General features: G+C 40.0%; 1 protein-coding gene across 7 annotated transcripts in view; it reads left to right on the forward strand.

Annotated features, from left to right (window-relative positions):
- Window positions 1-15,964, forward strand: part of ANKS1A (ankyrin repeat and sterile alpha motif domain containing 1A) — a 163,092-nt gene that overhangs the window by 98,185 nt on the left and 48,943 nt on the right. For 4 of the 7 annotated variants that reach the window (XM_044444690.1, XM_044444699.1, XM_044444708.1 and 1 more), the window contains one exon: window positions 6,911-6,977. In XM_044444690.1, coding sequence (XP_044300625.1) covers window positions 6,911-6,977 — 67 coding nt within the window. Of the gene's footprint in view, window positions 1-5,373; window positions 5,422-6,910; window positions 6,978-15,964 lie in introns of all 7 variants that reach the window. The other 3 variants (XM_044444657.1, XM_044444674.1, XM_044444666.1) reach the window with 1 other exon arrangement.

The following is a 15,964-nucleotide window of genomic DNA, read 5'->3' on the forward strand; positions in this document are numbered from 1 at the left end:
TAAGAAAAGCCAGGCTGGATCAGACCAAAGGTCCATCTAGTCCAGTGTTCCATCCATATGGTGACAAACTAGCTGCCCACAGGGTTACTCAAGCAAGGTGGGTGCAAGACCTTGGCTTGCCCAAAGTCTTGAGCAGCTGGTATATGTAGACGTGCCATCTCTGGTCAAGGAAGTAACACATAGTGGGGCCTAGTGGCCCTGGTAGGTGGCTCTTCCATGAATCTGACCAGTCTCCTTTTAAAGCCATCCAGATTGGTAGCCATCACCACTTCCATGGCAGTGAATTCCGTATTTCAAATACACATTGTGTAAAAAAGGTACTTCCTCTTTTCTGTCCGAAACCTAACTGGGAAGCTAACTGGGGCAATTATGGGAGAGGGAGAAAAAAAGTCTCCCTCTCTGTTTCTCCATTCCATGCATAATTTTAAACACCTCTATCATGTCTCCACTTACTTGCCTTTTTTCTAAGTTGAAGAGTCCCAGTTGTCGTAGCTGCTCCTCGTAGGGGAGATGCTCCAGCCTGCTGATCATGTTTGCCCTCTTCTGTACTTTTCCAATTCAATAATGTCCTAATCAGGAGGAGGTGAGGTGAGGTGACCAGAACTGGACACATTATTCTAAGTGCAGTCGTACCAAGGATGTGTATAAAGGGAGTGAGATCTTGGCAGATCTTTTTTTTCTCTAATTATGTCTAGAGTGGAGTTTGCCTTTTTCACAGCAGCTCTGCACTGAGCCAATATTTTCATTGAGCTGTCCATTACTACCCCAAGATCCCTTTCTAGCTCAGTCACTGCTAGTTCCAGTCCCATCAGCATATACCTGTAGTTAGGATTTTTTGACCCAAAATGCATTATTTTATGCTTAGTTATATTGAACTGCATTTGCCATTTGATGCCCATTCCTCCCAGCTTGGAGAGATGTCTTTGGAGCTTCTCACAATTCCTTATAGTTTTGACCATCGTAAATAGTTTAACTTCATCAGCAAACTGAAGTAGCAGCATCTAAAACCCAAACAGTAACCCAGTGACCTTAACTGCACATGCAGTAGCCCCGCATTAACTGAATTTTGGTTTGCATTAAATGTGACGTGATATTTGTACTAAATCAAATTAAATCACATTATTTGTGACATACCTGTACTAGGTAACAACATTTGCAATATCTACCATGTAACACAGTACTGCTCTCAAGCAATACATGTTTCTATTTTGGCGGTTTAAAAGTTTCAAATGTAAATGGTTTTACTACCCAGGTTTCCAAAATGGACACAGAACATGAGGTAAAATTGCATTATTTCCCTTTTAAACCTAAGGTTATTTTAACCTTGCATAGTTCTTCCACAGTTCCTATCTTTAATCTTGCTGAATACTTTTTTCCTTTTATGGCTGTTACAAGTTCTTGTTACAAATAAACACAGCCTCTTGTCTTTAATCATTAAGCCTCATTGCTCTAGTAGAATACATCTATTGATTTTGCAGGAAATAATAGCTAACATTCCATTAATGAAACAGTGTTTCTGGAGTTACATGATAGTTGAAAGATGTGTTGAACTGTAGCAGGAACACACAGTACAGGAAGCAACTAAATAAGTTACTAGCAGAGCTGCTTCAGTTTTTATGTATCAATGCTAATACAGTTGGAAGAAACAGGCAGAACCGAAACATTTAGGGGATGCATAAATCTCCATATGGCATCAACAAGGAGTTGGCTTCTTTCAGGTAGTTTTCTGTACTAGATGAGCTCCATCCAAAATCAGACATCAGAAGCACATTCTAATGTTGTGCACAAAATTGTTGAAGTGGGTGAAAGTGGAACGCAGCTGTGAACTCATCAGTCCTTCGTGCTCCAATCCCAGCCTTTAGTAATACATATTTTATGCCATATTCATACTGTGGTAAGCATGCAATTAACAAGCACTCAAAATTAGAGCCCTGTCTCAAATTGTCCTACTATGGCTCAAATATGGTGCATCTCCCATTGGTATTATTTCAGCCAAGCGGCAGTAGAGGGTGCAAACTTGAACCCTATGGAACCTCAAGAGTAGATGAACCCTTTCTGAAGTACTGCTACAATTCTAGATGTTCACTGCTTGAAAGCTGCTGTGCAGGCTACTAGGAAGCTGCTGTTGTTCAGTATTTTATGTTTCTGAAGTTGCTTTTTCAAGCTTTAGCAATTTGTGGCTGTACTCTTTCTGCAGCAAAACTCTCCAACTTTTCTGGATCTGTAAACAGTTCATTTTTAGAAAGCATTGCATGGATGGATGCTGACACAAAATGGCTACTTTAGGGTGTGTGACCAGAAAGAAACTGGTAAGGGGAAAAAAAACCTGGATATAGTGAATCGAAAGTGGTTTGTAATGAATTAGCAAGATCTTCACACTGATCCCTGACAAACCACCCTCAAAGTAGTTTGTATTATATTTGTTTCTATAGACTGCACAGGAAAAAGTACAGACCAGTATGGCACAAAAATATGCACTCAATGCATTGAGTCTTATAAAGATTAAAATACTATCAAATCATTTGTGGAATGCATTTGTGGAAACAGAGATGACTTGTGATTTGCATATTTTTATGCCCTGGCAACAGTGGAGCAAGTGTGTTTTTTTGTGTGTTTTTCTGAGGCAGGTACTTTGGATGTGTTCATTTTGGTATATGCAGTGGTCAGATGTAAAAGCGAGCAGGACAAGTTGTGTTTACCTAGCCCTATTTAATAGTTGCATGTGCCTTTAAATTTTATGTAGAAGAAGGAATTTTAGAAGGTATAGTCTGCCTGATGCCAAGCTGCATAGATCCGAGCCCTGCCTTTTCTCACATCCACTTGCCACCCTCCACCCTCAAAGTTAGTTTCCCAGTTTCCCTATCATCTCCCCAGGTCACTCTCCCTACAGAACTGGTTCTGTCTACTTGGGTAAAGATAGGAAGGTTGAGAGAGCAGCAGCCTCAGCCCTTCACAGGCATTGCACTGGAGATACCAGGGCTATAGGCACATGACTAGTCAAAAGCTGAAGCAGTATCACTCTGCTTGGCCTGTGGTCCTCATTAACCTTGTGCACAATCAGAAACTTAGCTGCACTTTTTAAAAGTCAGGATGCATATACATTTACATGGTCTCTCCCTGTCTTATCTGATTTGCCAGGTTGTAGATCAGCTGAAATTTTCAGGCATTATTACCTCTACTTTTTAAGTTCAGAGGCAAGTCCTTATGCAGTTAGCACTCTCCACACACATCAGGGATGTATCAGTAGATGTGTGGCAAAGCTCAAGGTTTGCAAAAGCACAAAAATACCTTTATAGGAAAGAGCTCTGTGTTGGGGTCCCATCCTCCCCAGAAATAGGTTGAGAAGTAAGAAATGGTAGCTAAACTTATATCTAATGGTGAGCCCAGCAATAATACTGCTGTGAATTCATACTAGTTTCTAATAAAACTTTGCAAAAGACATAGATGGTCAGACTTTGCTCATGTCCTCAAGGAGGAGGGGCTGAGGCACTGCAAGGAGTCCTGATATCCCAGTGGAACCCCACTCCTTCCCTTCCTGTCCTCTGGAATGCCCCCATCCCATGCACCAGTGCCAAATGCATGTGTGCCTCTGGGTTGCAATTTTCAGTTTGACTAGAAGCTTGGAGGCATTGCAGCTCTAAGGTGGAACTACTGGTGCCTTGGCTGTTCTATTTATCACTGTACAACTAACTAAAGTAACTTTCCTTAAAGAGGATTCATGCTCAAGTTCACTGCCTCCATGTTCATGTTTACCAACCCTTTTGAAATAAATTAATAGAGACTGGGAAAAGCAAGGTGGTCCACCTTGAAGCATCCTCGAGGGCATTTACCTTTTTATAGATGAATTTTATGTGCAACTATTTTATGCATGAAGTGGGATTGAAGAAGCAAGAGATAATAACAGACCTGGCAGTTCTGTTTATTTTTCCGTTAAGAGTATGTCAAACTGCTTTTGTTGGTGCATGCTGAATGAAGCCTTTTGGCAAGTGTCCATGTTTCCACCAAGGGAAGAGCACAGCTGTTCTAAATGGAGGGACTTTGTTAGGCTTAAATGCTGCAGAGTGTGCATACTGGGTGTGCATAATAGGATTTGTGTTGGTGGAATGGTAAAAGAGCAAAGCTGCTTCCTGATACCAAAATGGTCTGTTTGCTTAGAAACTTCTGGGTTTTTGAAAAATCTACCACAAATACTTTTGAATAAGAAAGACTTAAGCTTATGTAGTTGTCAAAGCATCTGCAAATCTACAGCCTTCCAGACTGCAGCTGCTTTTCAAGGAAATTATGCCTTTTGGAAATTGTGTGCTCTAAGCAGAATAATAATATGTACAGGATTGTTGACTAGTTGGCCTCAGAGAAAATGTGGTAACTTGAGTATAAGCTTCTGGGGTTGATAAGTCCTTTAAGCTGAACTTCCATCCTTCCAAATACCATGTTTCATTACGCTTGTACATAAGAAAACTGAATGTATTTACTTTTTTAAAGAACCAAACAAACCTATAACCTATAACACGAAAATATTCATTTGAGCTCTATCTCAAGATTTTAATAACTAAGATATCACCAATTATACTTCTGTAGGATTAGCAATGTGCCTGTGATGAATAACTTTAGGAAATAAGATATAAATTTTAAGCCTTGGTATGTGTGAGTGTATCTGATTAATCTTTGTTCTCTGGATCCAGCTGAACATGCAGATTTCATGCAATCCAAAGGTGTCCAGCATGAGTGAAAAGCAGCAACTTGCATGGGAAACCCACCATATGCTGCCCTTATGCCATATCCCACAAAATTAGCTTTTCATGAGGCATAAATCCAATTCCATTAACAGAACACTGTTTACAGGTTTTAGAATCCAGGTTGCAGCGTATATTTTTAGGAGACAGGTATTTTCTCACTTCTGACAAGTTTTCTTCTCTTTTGCAAAGGTTTTTATCAATAAAAGGTTTTCAGCTTTCAGTCAGTCCAAATCAAAACCCATGTTTGTTTCCATTCAGTCATCTTATGTACCTGAGAAAACATTTCAGAAGATTTGACTGTCTGACTATGTATACTTAGATGTATACTGAACTTTTGTGTTTGTATCCAAAAAACTCCTATACGGTGTTGCATGCCAAGATGGCAACTTTCAGGATGTTGTCATCAAGGTGTGTCCTCTTTCTCCATCTCTCACTTGAAATCAAAGTGAATACCTGTGAGCTATTATAGGCAGTATAAGAAACTGGAACACTGAAAATATTTGTTGAAGAAAAACAGGAAAGTCCCTTTCTAGATCACTCTTTTGAAAAGAAGTTCCCTTTATGTGTCTGTTCTCCTGCAAATTGTGCTTAACATAATCATTGCCCTTGGAAAACATGTTTTGCTTTTTCCCAGCAGTTTCAGCAGCAGGTGCCTGATGTCTCCGAAGTTCAGTCTTTATGCAATGTAAGAAATCAGAAAAGCTTGGCCTCTGCTGGGAAGCAATCTGACTGCTGGCATTGCTTAGTCATGAAGTTATTTTCTGCTTTCTTCGTGTTTGTGCTTTTTCTTTGCTGGTTATGGGAAAAAATTGAGCTGTTCCTTGTGAGAGATTTGTGGATATGTGAAAAAGTTCATGTGTTGGGTGAAACATGGTAACTATGATTATTAGACAATAATGGTGGTTGTTGTTTTACTTACAGAGGGGGTCCAGTCCATTTAGATTTTTTTCTACCACATTGTGCTCCTGGTCTTGTAAAATCAAGTTTAAGATGATGTGTGATTTATTTCTTTAGCACCATCAATATGCATAGTGCTTTACAAAGTACATGAGCTTAGTTTCCTCCTCCAAATTGAAAATTCAACAGAGGGAGAGGAAGCATAAACCAAAAATAATGTGTCTACTACCTGTGCTTTAGGCACTGGACCCTAAAAAGCAGTTCTACGTTAATGCAGCTATTTTTCAGGAATGTGCATCTTCAGCTTCAAGCACCCTTTTCATAATCAGTTTCTGCATCTTTTATCTTGGTAGCATAGGATTGCAAATACAAATCTATTTCCATTGTTCATAAACTGCATGTGAATCTGGATAACTTAAATGAGCAGTGACTGGACATGTCAAAGCTCTTGAGCTGAGCTGCACAAAGTTAAATCTATCAAGGTTGCCAAGTTTGTCTTACAGGTATCAGAAATACTACATGCACCTCATTTATACCTTATGCTATCCATGCAGTGGCAGGCAAACTAAACAGGCAGTATTGCTACATTTCTGAGCATACGAGCTAGTGAGGCTCCTCCTTGGTTTCTTCACAGGCCTTCATGAAAAGTAACTGGACTTTCAAGTCTTGTGGGTTGAAGATGTGTTGATGTTTAGCTGTGGAAGTTCTTTTCACAGGCTTAGGGCCTCTTAAATAGTGTTATGTCTAAAAGCATTCATTGTTTAAGCATTTTTAAATGCTTAGAAATGTTTAGGCATTTCTGGATGATCACCAGCTTGGTTCAGCCTGGATGGGTTGGTCTCTCCATTTCCTAGCTTTTGAAACATTACCCACAATCTTCTGCTTTTTGCATAAGTTTTACAGCTCATATTAATGCTTTTGCAGGCTTTCAGTAAAAGTAAATTGGCATTGCCTAATTTGCTGTTAACAAGGGATCCATCTATTTTAAGATGAAATCAAGGATACGGAAGGGGTCTTCTATTCATATATGCCACTTTAAGGTGTGCTTGTATTTCTTACCATATGAACATATATTAACATTTCTGTCCTAGTTAGCTTAGTAAGATGCTTTGGTAAAGTCCTTTCTCTTACATTCACTATGAATCTACTCTTTTCCGACAATGTAATTGCAACAACTCTTGAATATATGTGTTGGTATAGTTTCATGGTGAAGACCTTTCTAGTCAGGAACTATTGTTTATGAATACAGTCTCACTAATATTTCTTATATTTTTCAGATTGAGAAAATCATGAGCTCCATTGGTGAAGGCATTGACTTTTCTCAGGAGCAGCAGAAGATGTCAGGTACCATGTTGAACTGCTGAGGGGGATGGGTCAGTAGTTCTTTGGGCAGCTGTTTCCTCCTGTGTTTGTGTGCAAAGGAGAGAAGAGTGTAAACACGTTGGCCCAGGTTGAGACTTGACATGGGGAGTCTTGGATTTCTCAGACTATGATGTAAACCTCTGGAGCTGACTTAAGTCTGGGAATCCAGATAAGGGACAGAAATCAGCAATTCCTGACTGGGTGGGGATGCATACACAATGTTAATTTAGTGTATTTTTCTTTGACATAAAATGCTGCTAGACCTATGATTTTATGACCTCTTTTCACTGTTGCTTACTCCATATATAATGTTGCTACATTTTATATAATTATTACTTATTTAGTGTCTGTATTGTCTTAGGTGTGTGCAGAAGGCTTAGAATCTCAGCCAGGCCTAAGCAAAAGGAAATTACAGGGAGAAAGGTAACAGCAGGGCTGAATAAAGTTACTGAAAATGCTGGGTTAGGAAATGATCTTGTCTTTCTTGTACCTTTGTCTGCTGACCTTTGCCCATTTACATCTACTAAACAAGATCTTCTGCTCTCTGTATCCCACTTGCTCTTGAAAGAGATGCCTTTTAATATTGTTTCTTTAGGTGCTTCTCTCAGCACTTGCCCACCCTTTACTGAGACTCTTGTTCTGCATCAATAGAGTCTGACAAAACTTGGAAGCTAAGCTTTTTATCTTCAGCAGTAATTTATAGCAAGTAGAAGTCTTGGAGGTGGTAGAGCTTTATGTTAGTAAGGAAATGCATGTTGTATTAGACCACAGAAAGTCATCCTAAAATTTCACCCTAAAATTAACTTCTCTAGATGTGAGAGGAAAAAGAAAGCAATATATAGGAAATTGTAAAGAGGATTCTTGTAATAATAGTTAGGGCATTATTTCTGTCAGTCTGCTTTGAGTCTAGGCAAAAATACAGTAGATTAAGATTAATTTATTTATCTATTGTTTCACTTTATATGCCACTACATTAGCCCACTCAGGCTCTCTGATATTTTCCTCATTTAAATAGTACAGGAATAATGATTCTGAGACTTTCAGCTTTGGCTCAACCTTATGGCTTGTGCAGTCTTTGAGCAAAACCTTTTGAAAAGTGCAGCCCAAAATAAAAGAGCTGTGGCAGTCTATGGCAGAACAAGAAGAAAATATTCAAAAGTACTGGCTCCCAACCCTGGTACCTGGAAATCAGCCAGAAACATTTCAGGTTTTTAAAGCTCTATTTCAGCAGAGTTCCATTTGTTCCATCAGATCCACCTTTTATAGAGAGAACAGGTCTTAAAGAAATAGATATTAGAAATAAATCATTTCTTTTAAGATAAAGGGATATACAGCAGGACCCTCATATCCACAGGAGATAGGTTCCAAGCTTGTTAGTGAATGCCTGAAACTGTGAATAGTAGCAAACACTACATTTGTGGGGGTTAGGGGCACAGGACCCTGTGGAAAAACTGTGCATCTCTCTAAGGAGAAAACACAAATACCTATCAGCCTTTGTGCCCACTGAGCGAGAAAACATGTGAATGAGGCTGGTTAGTAATGAGAGAAAGAGTGTAGCCTCCCCAAACAGAATGCATAGTTCCCCAGAGATATTTGTGTTTTTTCTGTAGAATTATTTGCAGTTGTTCCACTTTTGTGGGGGTCCTGCACTCCTAACCCCCACAGTTGTGAGGGCTGACAGTTAACCTCAATTAAGTGAATCCATAGTAAAGGAGACAATGGATACAGGGATCCTGCAATATAACCATTTCCCTTTTTAAAAGGAGGGGTTTTCCCCTAACTGAGGCTTAAGAATATATCTAGGTCAGTCCAAGCAATAGTAATGCTTAGTTGGGAAGACCTGCACAGATCTTACATGTTCCCAGCTGACCACATTGATAGAAATATAAGGCACTGAGTATGGAAATGGATAGAGAGATCTCATATTTGACAGACTCCTTCAGCAATGGTGTCATGACCTATAACAATATAAAATTCTTAATGATGTCCACTACACAACCAATAAACTAAATGCCAGGCTTCTAGTAGTTTGTGCAGACACAAACCACACAGAGTGGTGGTGGGGAGATAATTAAAATTGTCTTACGAGACTGCTGCAATGTGCAAAAATAGATTGAGGCAGTATGCCCCTGAAAACCAGTTACTAGGGAGCAATAGCAGCTTGCAGGCTTCCCAGAGACATGTGATTAGTCACTATAGGGGACAAGAAGCTGGACGGTATAGGCCTTTGGTCTGATCCAGCAAAGCAGTTCTTACAGTCTTATGCTTTACTTGATAGCTAGAGGTGTGAATTGAGTATTTTAAGTGTTGCAGAATGTTTGAAGTGATGGTGCCTTATCACCATTCATTCGGTGATAGAACTTCAGGACACAAGCCTTCTTGGGTTGAAGTTGCACAGAACAGATGAAGCAATTTCAGGGGAGGGACTTACCATCATAAAAACAGTGTTTATTATCTGTGTTCCTGAGTATTTAGTGGGTTTTTTGGAATAAATAGAATGTATTGCAAGATTATTTATACAGCCTTGAAGAGTCAAGAAATACTTTAGTAAAGAGCCAAGCTACATTCTTTCAGGGTAAGCAATGAAGAAGACAGTGTATTGCTGTTTACCGAAGTTTCTCATCTGACAAAATAGTTCTTTCAAGCTTTTGCTATCATTTGGTTGATGCAGAAAAATGCATTTTCTGATTAGTCAGTTGAACAAAAGTGGATCAGGGATGCATTAGCTTGCCAAGTATAGTTGCCTTTTCTCAGCTTTGTTCCCTACTCTGTGCATATGGTTGTGCTTCTTTCTTTGTTTAAAAGTTTGATTTTATTACCAGCCTATCCTTTCACTTTGTGGATTTGTCTTTAATGGAGCTTATTGGAATACTGGTCACATTTGTTATTTCATTTTTCTGGAAAATAATCTGATTTAACTACATGGCTGCAGAATTACATTATGAAGGGAATTTGCTAGAGCTACAGTGCTGGATCACCCTTAGGGCACTTAGAGCCCTAACCCTTTCTGAAGAAACTGAATAATTTGTTTTTCTGTTTACATAAAGGCAGGGTGTTGAACGTCTTTCAGTCTGAGAACCAAGTTTCATTTTGGAGACATTCTTGGGAGAGACATGCCAGTGGTGGGTAGGGTCAAATGCAAAAGGAGTAGGTGGTACGTGCCATCAAGTTGGCTCTGATGAATGACAACCCTATGAATCAATGCCCTCCAAAATGTCCTGTCTTTCAAGTTTCTGCTCAGCTTTTGTAAAGTCAAGGCTGTGTCTTTATGGAGTCAATCCATCTCATAGTTGCTCTTCCTCATCTTCTGCCCTCAGCTTTCCATAGCATTATTGTCTTCTTCAGGGAGTCTTGCCTTCTTATAATAGGCCCAAAGAATGGCAGCCTTAGTTTTGTCATCTTTGCTTCTAAGGAAAGCTCTGGCTTGATTTGACCAAGGGCCAACTTGTTCATTTTTCTGTCAGTCCAGGGTATTTGCAAAGCCTTCCTCCAGCACCATGTTTTGAATGCATCATTTTTCTTCCTGTCATTTTTCTTTAATTCTTTACTATCCAGCTTTCACACCCATGCATAGTAACTGAGAATACAACAATATGGATGATCTTTGTCTTGGTCTCCAGTGAAACATCCTTATACCTGATTATCTTTTCTAGTTCCTTCATTGCTGCACTTCCAACTCTCAGTTGTCTTTGAATTTCTTTAGGTGCAGTCTCTCTCACTAAGTTCATTAAAGAAAACAGAAGATGCATACAAACTCATTCAAATATAAAAGGAATTTGGGGGTGGGGGACCCTGTGTGTTTCCCAGGCCCACGTGATATGTAGCAGTAAGTATGGCCCCCTCTTTGGAACTGAGGGTTGAAGGGTCACCACCCAGTGTGTTTAACAATATATAGCATATATGTGATGAAAACTGAAGATGATTAAAGATCTGGGTTAATCCACCAATGCTTGCAGTGTATCGGGACAAAAAGAAATGGCACAAGGTACTTCTAAAAAGTAAAAAGGCACTCTGAGACACCAAAGCCACCTGAGCCTCAAGCTGCAAAGAAGGATCACCAAGCTATGCACCTTCTCCTTCAGGGAGAGTGCAACTCTATCTGGAACAGGTTGAACACCTGTCATCAAAATCTGGTCAAAGGAACCACACTGGTTTAGAACATCCACAGCCTCAGATGCTGTAGATGAAAAGCAGAAATAGAGCTGTGTGTCATCAGCATTTCCAAAACTCCAGATTACCCCATTGATGTAGAAGTTATAAGGGATAGAAGAGATGTCTGAGGAACCACATACTGGAGAAACCACAAGGGTGAACACTTTCCCAAGCACCACTTTAGAAAACAACTCTCTGAACATAAGCAGAACCATTGCACTGTACTGCAGTATCCCTAATTCGGACAGTCACCCCAGGAAGATATCTTGATGGCACTGAAAGCTCCTGGGAGGTCTAGCAGTATCATCATGGTTGCACTCTCCCTCTCAACATAGGTCATCACAGAGGGCCACCATGGCTGTTTTCATTCCAAAGCCAGACCTGGTTTTGAGTGAAACGGAACCAGATAATCAGTCTCATCCAAGTGTGCCTGGAATTGATTGGCAAGCACCCTTTCAAGAACCTTCTCCTGGAAAGGAATATTTGCTACTTGCCTAAAGTTATTCCGAACTTCTAGGTCAAAGGAAAGTTGTTGTTTTTTTTTAAAGCATCCCATCACTGCTTCTCTAAGGCAGCATGGGGCCACTCCCTTTTACAAAGGCATTAATCACTCATTGACCCAGCTGATTATTCTTTTCTTGCTGGCTTTTACAAGCCAGGAAGAACAAAAATCCAATACAGAGATGGTTGCACAAACCCTTGCTCAAGCCCTTCTCAACTTTGCCCTTGTCAACTTGCTCAAGCTGTGCCAATTGAAACTCATCCAACAAAACTGGACCGGACTGTGCTCTGGTTATCTCCACAGATTCAGCTGCTTTAATTCTGGAGTCCAAGTCACAGCAGATGCAAGAGACTTCTTCCTGGAAGTGCATAGCAAGTATATTACAGCAGGCTGAGAAGGTTCCAAGATGTCCATGAGACCAGAATGTAATAAGCCCCATTCAACTTTGCAGTTGTTGCAAAATGCAGTTGTCTAGAGATCTTTTTCTCCTTTCCATGCAGCACATGAAGTGCTTCACATGTTTTTGTCATCTGGAACTGTTTTGTGGCCAGCAGCTTACTGAGGTTCAACTGGTTACTCCAGCTCTCTGACTACAGCACACATACATGGATTGATCTGTGGGTGGCAATTGGGTTAGTAATTACTTAGCAAAAGACTTTTGGTCCCTGACAGCCTTACAGGTTTAATGCATGTCTGTTACATAGCAGGTATCCTAACCCTTAGCATTTCGCTTTCTTGCCAGTTTCCCCTTGCAAGATGTCATGATTGATTGTCATCATCAGAAATCTAGTGCAGAGGGAAGCTGTTGACTGATTAGCTTTCGTTCTACAAATATAGCAATTGTAAAGTTAGAGCATATGAAAATGAATGTTTGCTTATTTGAAATGAACAAATAGCTGGGCTGCTTTTTTGTGTACAGCCAAATGAACTAGTCCTTGTTGTTTCCTTCAGGAAATCCTTCAGGGACTTTCTACATTTACAGCTGCTGTTCTAAACAGAAATTTTGGAGTTGCACCATTTTTCTCCATGCTTCAGAAGGTTCCATTGACTGCATTACTTGGATGAATGATCTTTTTCCCTGAGAAGATAAATCAGAGTTGTCTTGTTATGGGCACATGCTCTTAGTCACAGCTTGCTGTTTTTCTGAAATGTATGCAAATTCCACTACATATTATTCAGGGCCACCTTGACTCATTTGTTTTGTAGTGCTACTCAGAGATTCATATTACTGTAAAGTATCACAAGAATGACTTAATAGCAAAAATGTAAGATTTTCTCCAATTGAAAGGTCCAGTGTCTTGCTAGATATTAATTGTAAACATTTCAACACATGTGGAATGTTAAGTCTTCAGCATGGTCACCTTCTCAAAAGATATGCTGTGGGTTAGGCTTGTTCCTGCTTGCATGTATCTCATGAACCACAGTGGCTACTAGGTGTGTATTATACATTCATTCTTTGGTTCCTATTTGGGTTCAATGTTAAACCTACTTAAGTCCTAATCTACTTAATTGATAGAATGTAAATTAGTAATTATACCACTTAAATCAGTTTTTAACTCATTGTTCAGCATTGTGCAGTGTGTTTCAAAACTTTAAGTAGCAACTGCAGGAATAGAATTGGGTAGGAGACAGTAGGATTTGGAACACAAAATTTTCCCCATGGTGGAGTCCCAGCAAAAATTCCTACCTACCTGGTTACTATTAAGTGATTGCGCACCTTTCTGTGTGGGGCGGTGGTGGTGGTGAGTGTGTGTGTGTGTATGTTAAGTTTTACCAAATGCATGTGTTATTGAGGAGGGAAAATATAAATTAAAATGGCTTTAGAGTCTTGCAGAAGTTTGAGTAAAGGTTACAGACTTTGCCTTCCTTTGCAATGTATGGCTGCTGCTGCTGCTGCAATGGTTTCTAAGGCAATATGAAGAGTGAACATTCTTTGTCAACAGCAGTGTGCTCATTGATCCTTACCCACATCGCTGCTGAGGAAATATGTTAAAGGGCAACACATCCTCAACAACAGCTTTTTCGAGGGGGGTGGTACTGCTTGAAAGCAAAAGGCTTTGTCTTGTTGCAACAGCACAGCCCCAGGCCTCTGCAGAAAAAGAATGGTTGTGGAATTTTATGTTTGACATCGGCACCATCTGTCTGGTACTCTTTCACTCACCTGCTTGCTGATCTGTTTGAAAAAATAAAATGGTGGTTGAGCAAACTGGCTTCATGGCAGAAATTGGTTCTTTCTCTGCAGCAGTTTTCTAGCATTTGTTAGCTCTTCTGCCTCCTGTATGGTATGTGATGGTTTTACAGTGATTTCATTAGTTAGCTTTTTACCCCAAGCCAGAGAAGTATGAATGGCTTGAAACTGTAAGATTAAATAGTCTTGCTGTGCTAGAGAGAATTTATGCAAGGTACTACAAGTTAGTTCCACAGCTAGTTAAACTTCAGATCTGAAATAATGCTGCATTCTACTAAGGCAAGTTCTTTGCAATCTGTACTTAATCATTTTACACTCCAACAATGCTGACCACATTTACTACTGTGAGTTAATAAAAATGGCTTTTTCAAGACTGGTAGACTATTCCCCATTTGGTATAAAGCTCCACACATCATAGTCTAGCCTTTTCTTGGTGTCTGTGGTTTATCTGCTTTCAGTTTACCACTTCTGTTTGCATGAACTGCATTCTCTGTTGCATGAATGAAGATCAAGTATCAAGGTGCTTTCTCTTCATTATGTTTTGTCATATGCTAGAGAAAAATGACTTGTTTCTACAACAGTACTAGTCCTATTATGGTGTGCAGCTGCAAAGGCACAGAATTGTTCACAGTTGTGTATACATAATAGGATCCTATGCTTGTCAAGGTCATTCTGCTCTGGGTGTAGTATGTTGCAGTATAATGGTTTTATTATAATAAAACCATTACCAAATCAAAGGGGGCTAGTATTCAACATACATAGTTGACCTTGTTATTATTACTGCTATTTGATTGCATTTATATCCATCCTGTCCTCCTCCTTCCAATGGACTTAATGCAGCTTACAAGGTACTTCCCTCTTCATTTTATCCTCAGAACAACCCTGTGAGGTAGGCTAGGCAGAGAGGCAGTGACTGGCCCAAAGCCACCCACACATGGCTGAGTGGGGACTAGAACCCATGTCTCATGAGTTCTGGTCTAGCTCTTTTAACCACTACACTACACTGACTGCTCTTACGATAGACAAAACATTTCGGTACTACCTAGATAGGTTGTCCCTAGTTTCACTTTCTCCCAGCTATTTTTAGCTGTAGACCTGCACTGTACCATTTGGCAGCAGGCAATATTTCTGTTCACAGTGTAGCAAAACTGGAATACTATGAACTGGAATGTATTGTGACTTTGCATGATGTCCCTTTCCTGGTGTTGTGACACCAGCATATGCATATATGTAGGGCATACTGAAGTACAATTGACAGTGCACATAATTAACAATTTGCTGGTTCATAAGAGTAGATGGTTAGATGTTTGGGTTTCAAGCAATGACTGAACAAAGTTAAAATTGCTTTTAGTCAACATCGTTTCTCTATGTTCATAACTATCATATGAGCTACAGTGGCTTTTGGCTGTGGAATACAAATTTATTCAGAGCCTGGCCATAGTTTCTTTTGTAGATCATTGGCCACACTTATTGGTATAGTGCTGTTTATGCTTTGGAGGTATTAGGGCTGGTACTCTCACTCTTTTTTTATAGCATCCAAACAAAAGATGTGCATGGTTGTCATACATTGCTGCTGCTACGTAATTTTGGGAGGTTTCAGTAGCTTGGCTCCTTCATCCCCTGCAATGGTGTGCTCTGTTTTCACACAATTACACAGAGGTTGTCCTCAGTTTCATCACTGAACTATCACATCAGATTTGTTAGAGACAAAGCATCCTAAAGAAATCTCACACACAGCCAACATTGCATGCAAGTAGGTGGATTCAATAGAGAAAGCCGACATAGATTGTTTGTTTCTGATTATTTCCCAGCCTACAGCCACACTTACCTTTCAGTTTCTGGAAATTTCCGTTTCCCCACAAATTAATTCTAATAAGCTGCATCCTTTTTACAGTGTACCATCAAACCATGTGGCTCAGGGTGATCAAGTAAAGACTGTAATTTTAACTTGAATATTATAAAGCTGCTGGCTTTTTTCTCCCTCCCTTACCAGCTTCTGTTCTGAAATCTGATCACTGCTTCAGCTGGGAGGGGTGTGAGTGGGAGGGGAGGGGAGGGGAGGGACAGCCAGTGAGAGAGCAAGAGACGCAGCAAGTGTGGAGCTTGCTGCCTTTAGACAAAGCAGTC

The sequence above is a fragment of the Varanus komodoensis genome, unplaced genomic scaffold (assembly GCF_004798865.1).
Source record: "Varanus komodoensis strain SLA01 unplaced genomic scaffold, ASM479886v1 scaffold1, whole genome shotgun sequence".
Lineage (NCBI taxonomy): Eukaryota > Metazoa > Chordata > Lepidosauria > Squamata > Varanidae > Varanus > Varanus komodoensis.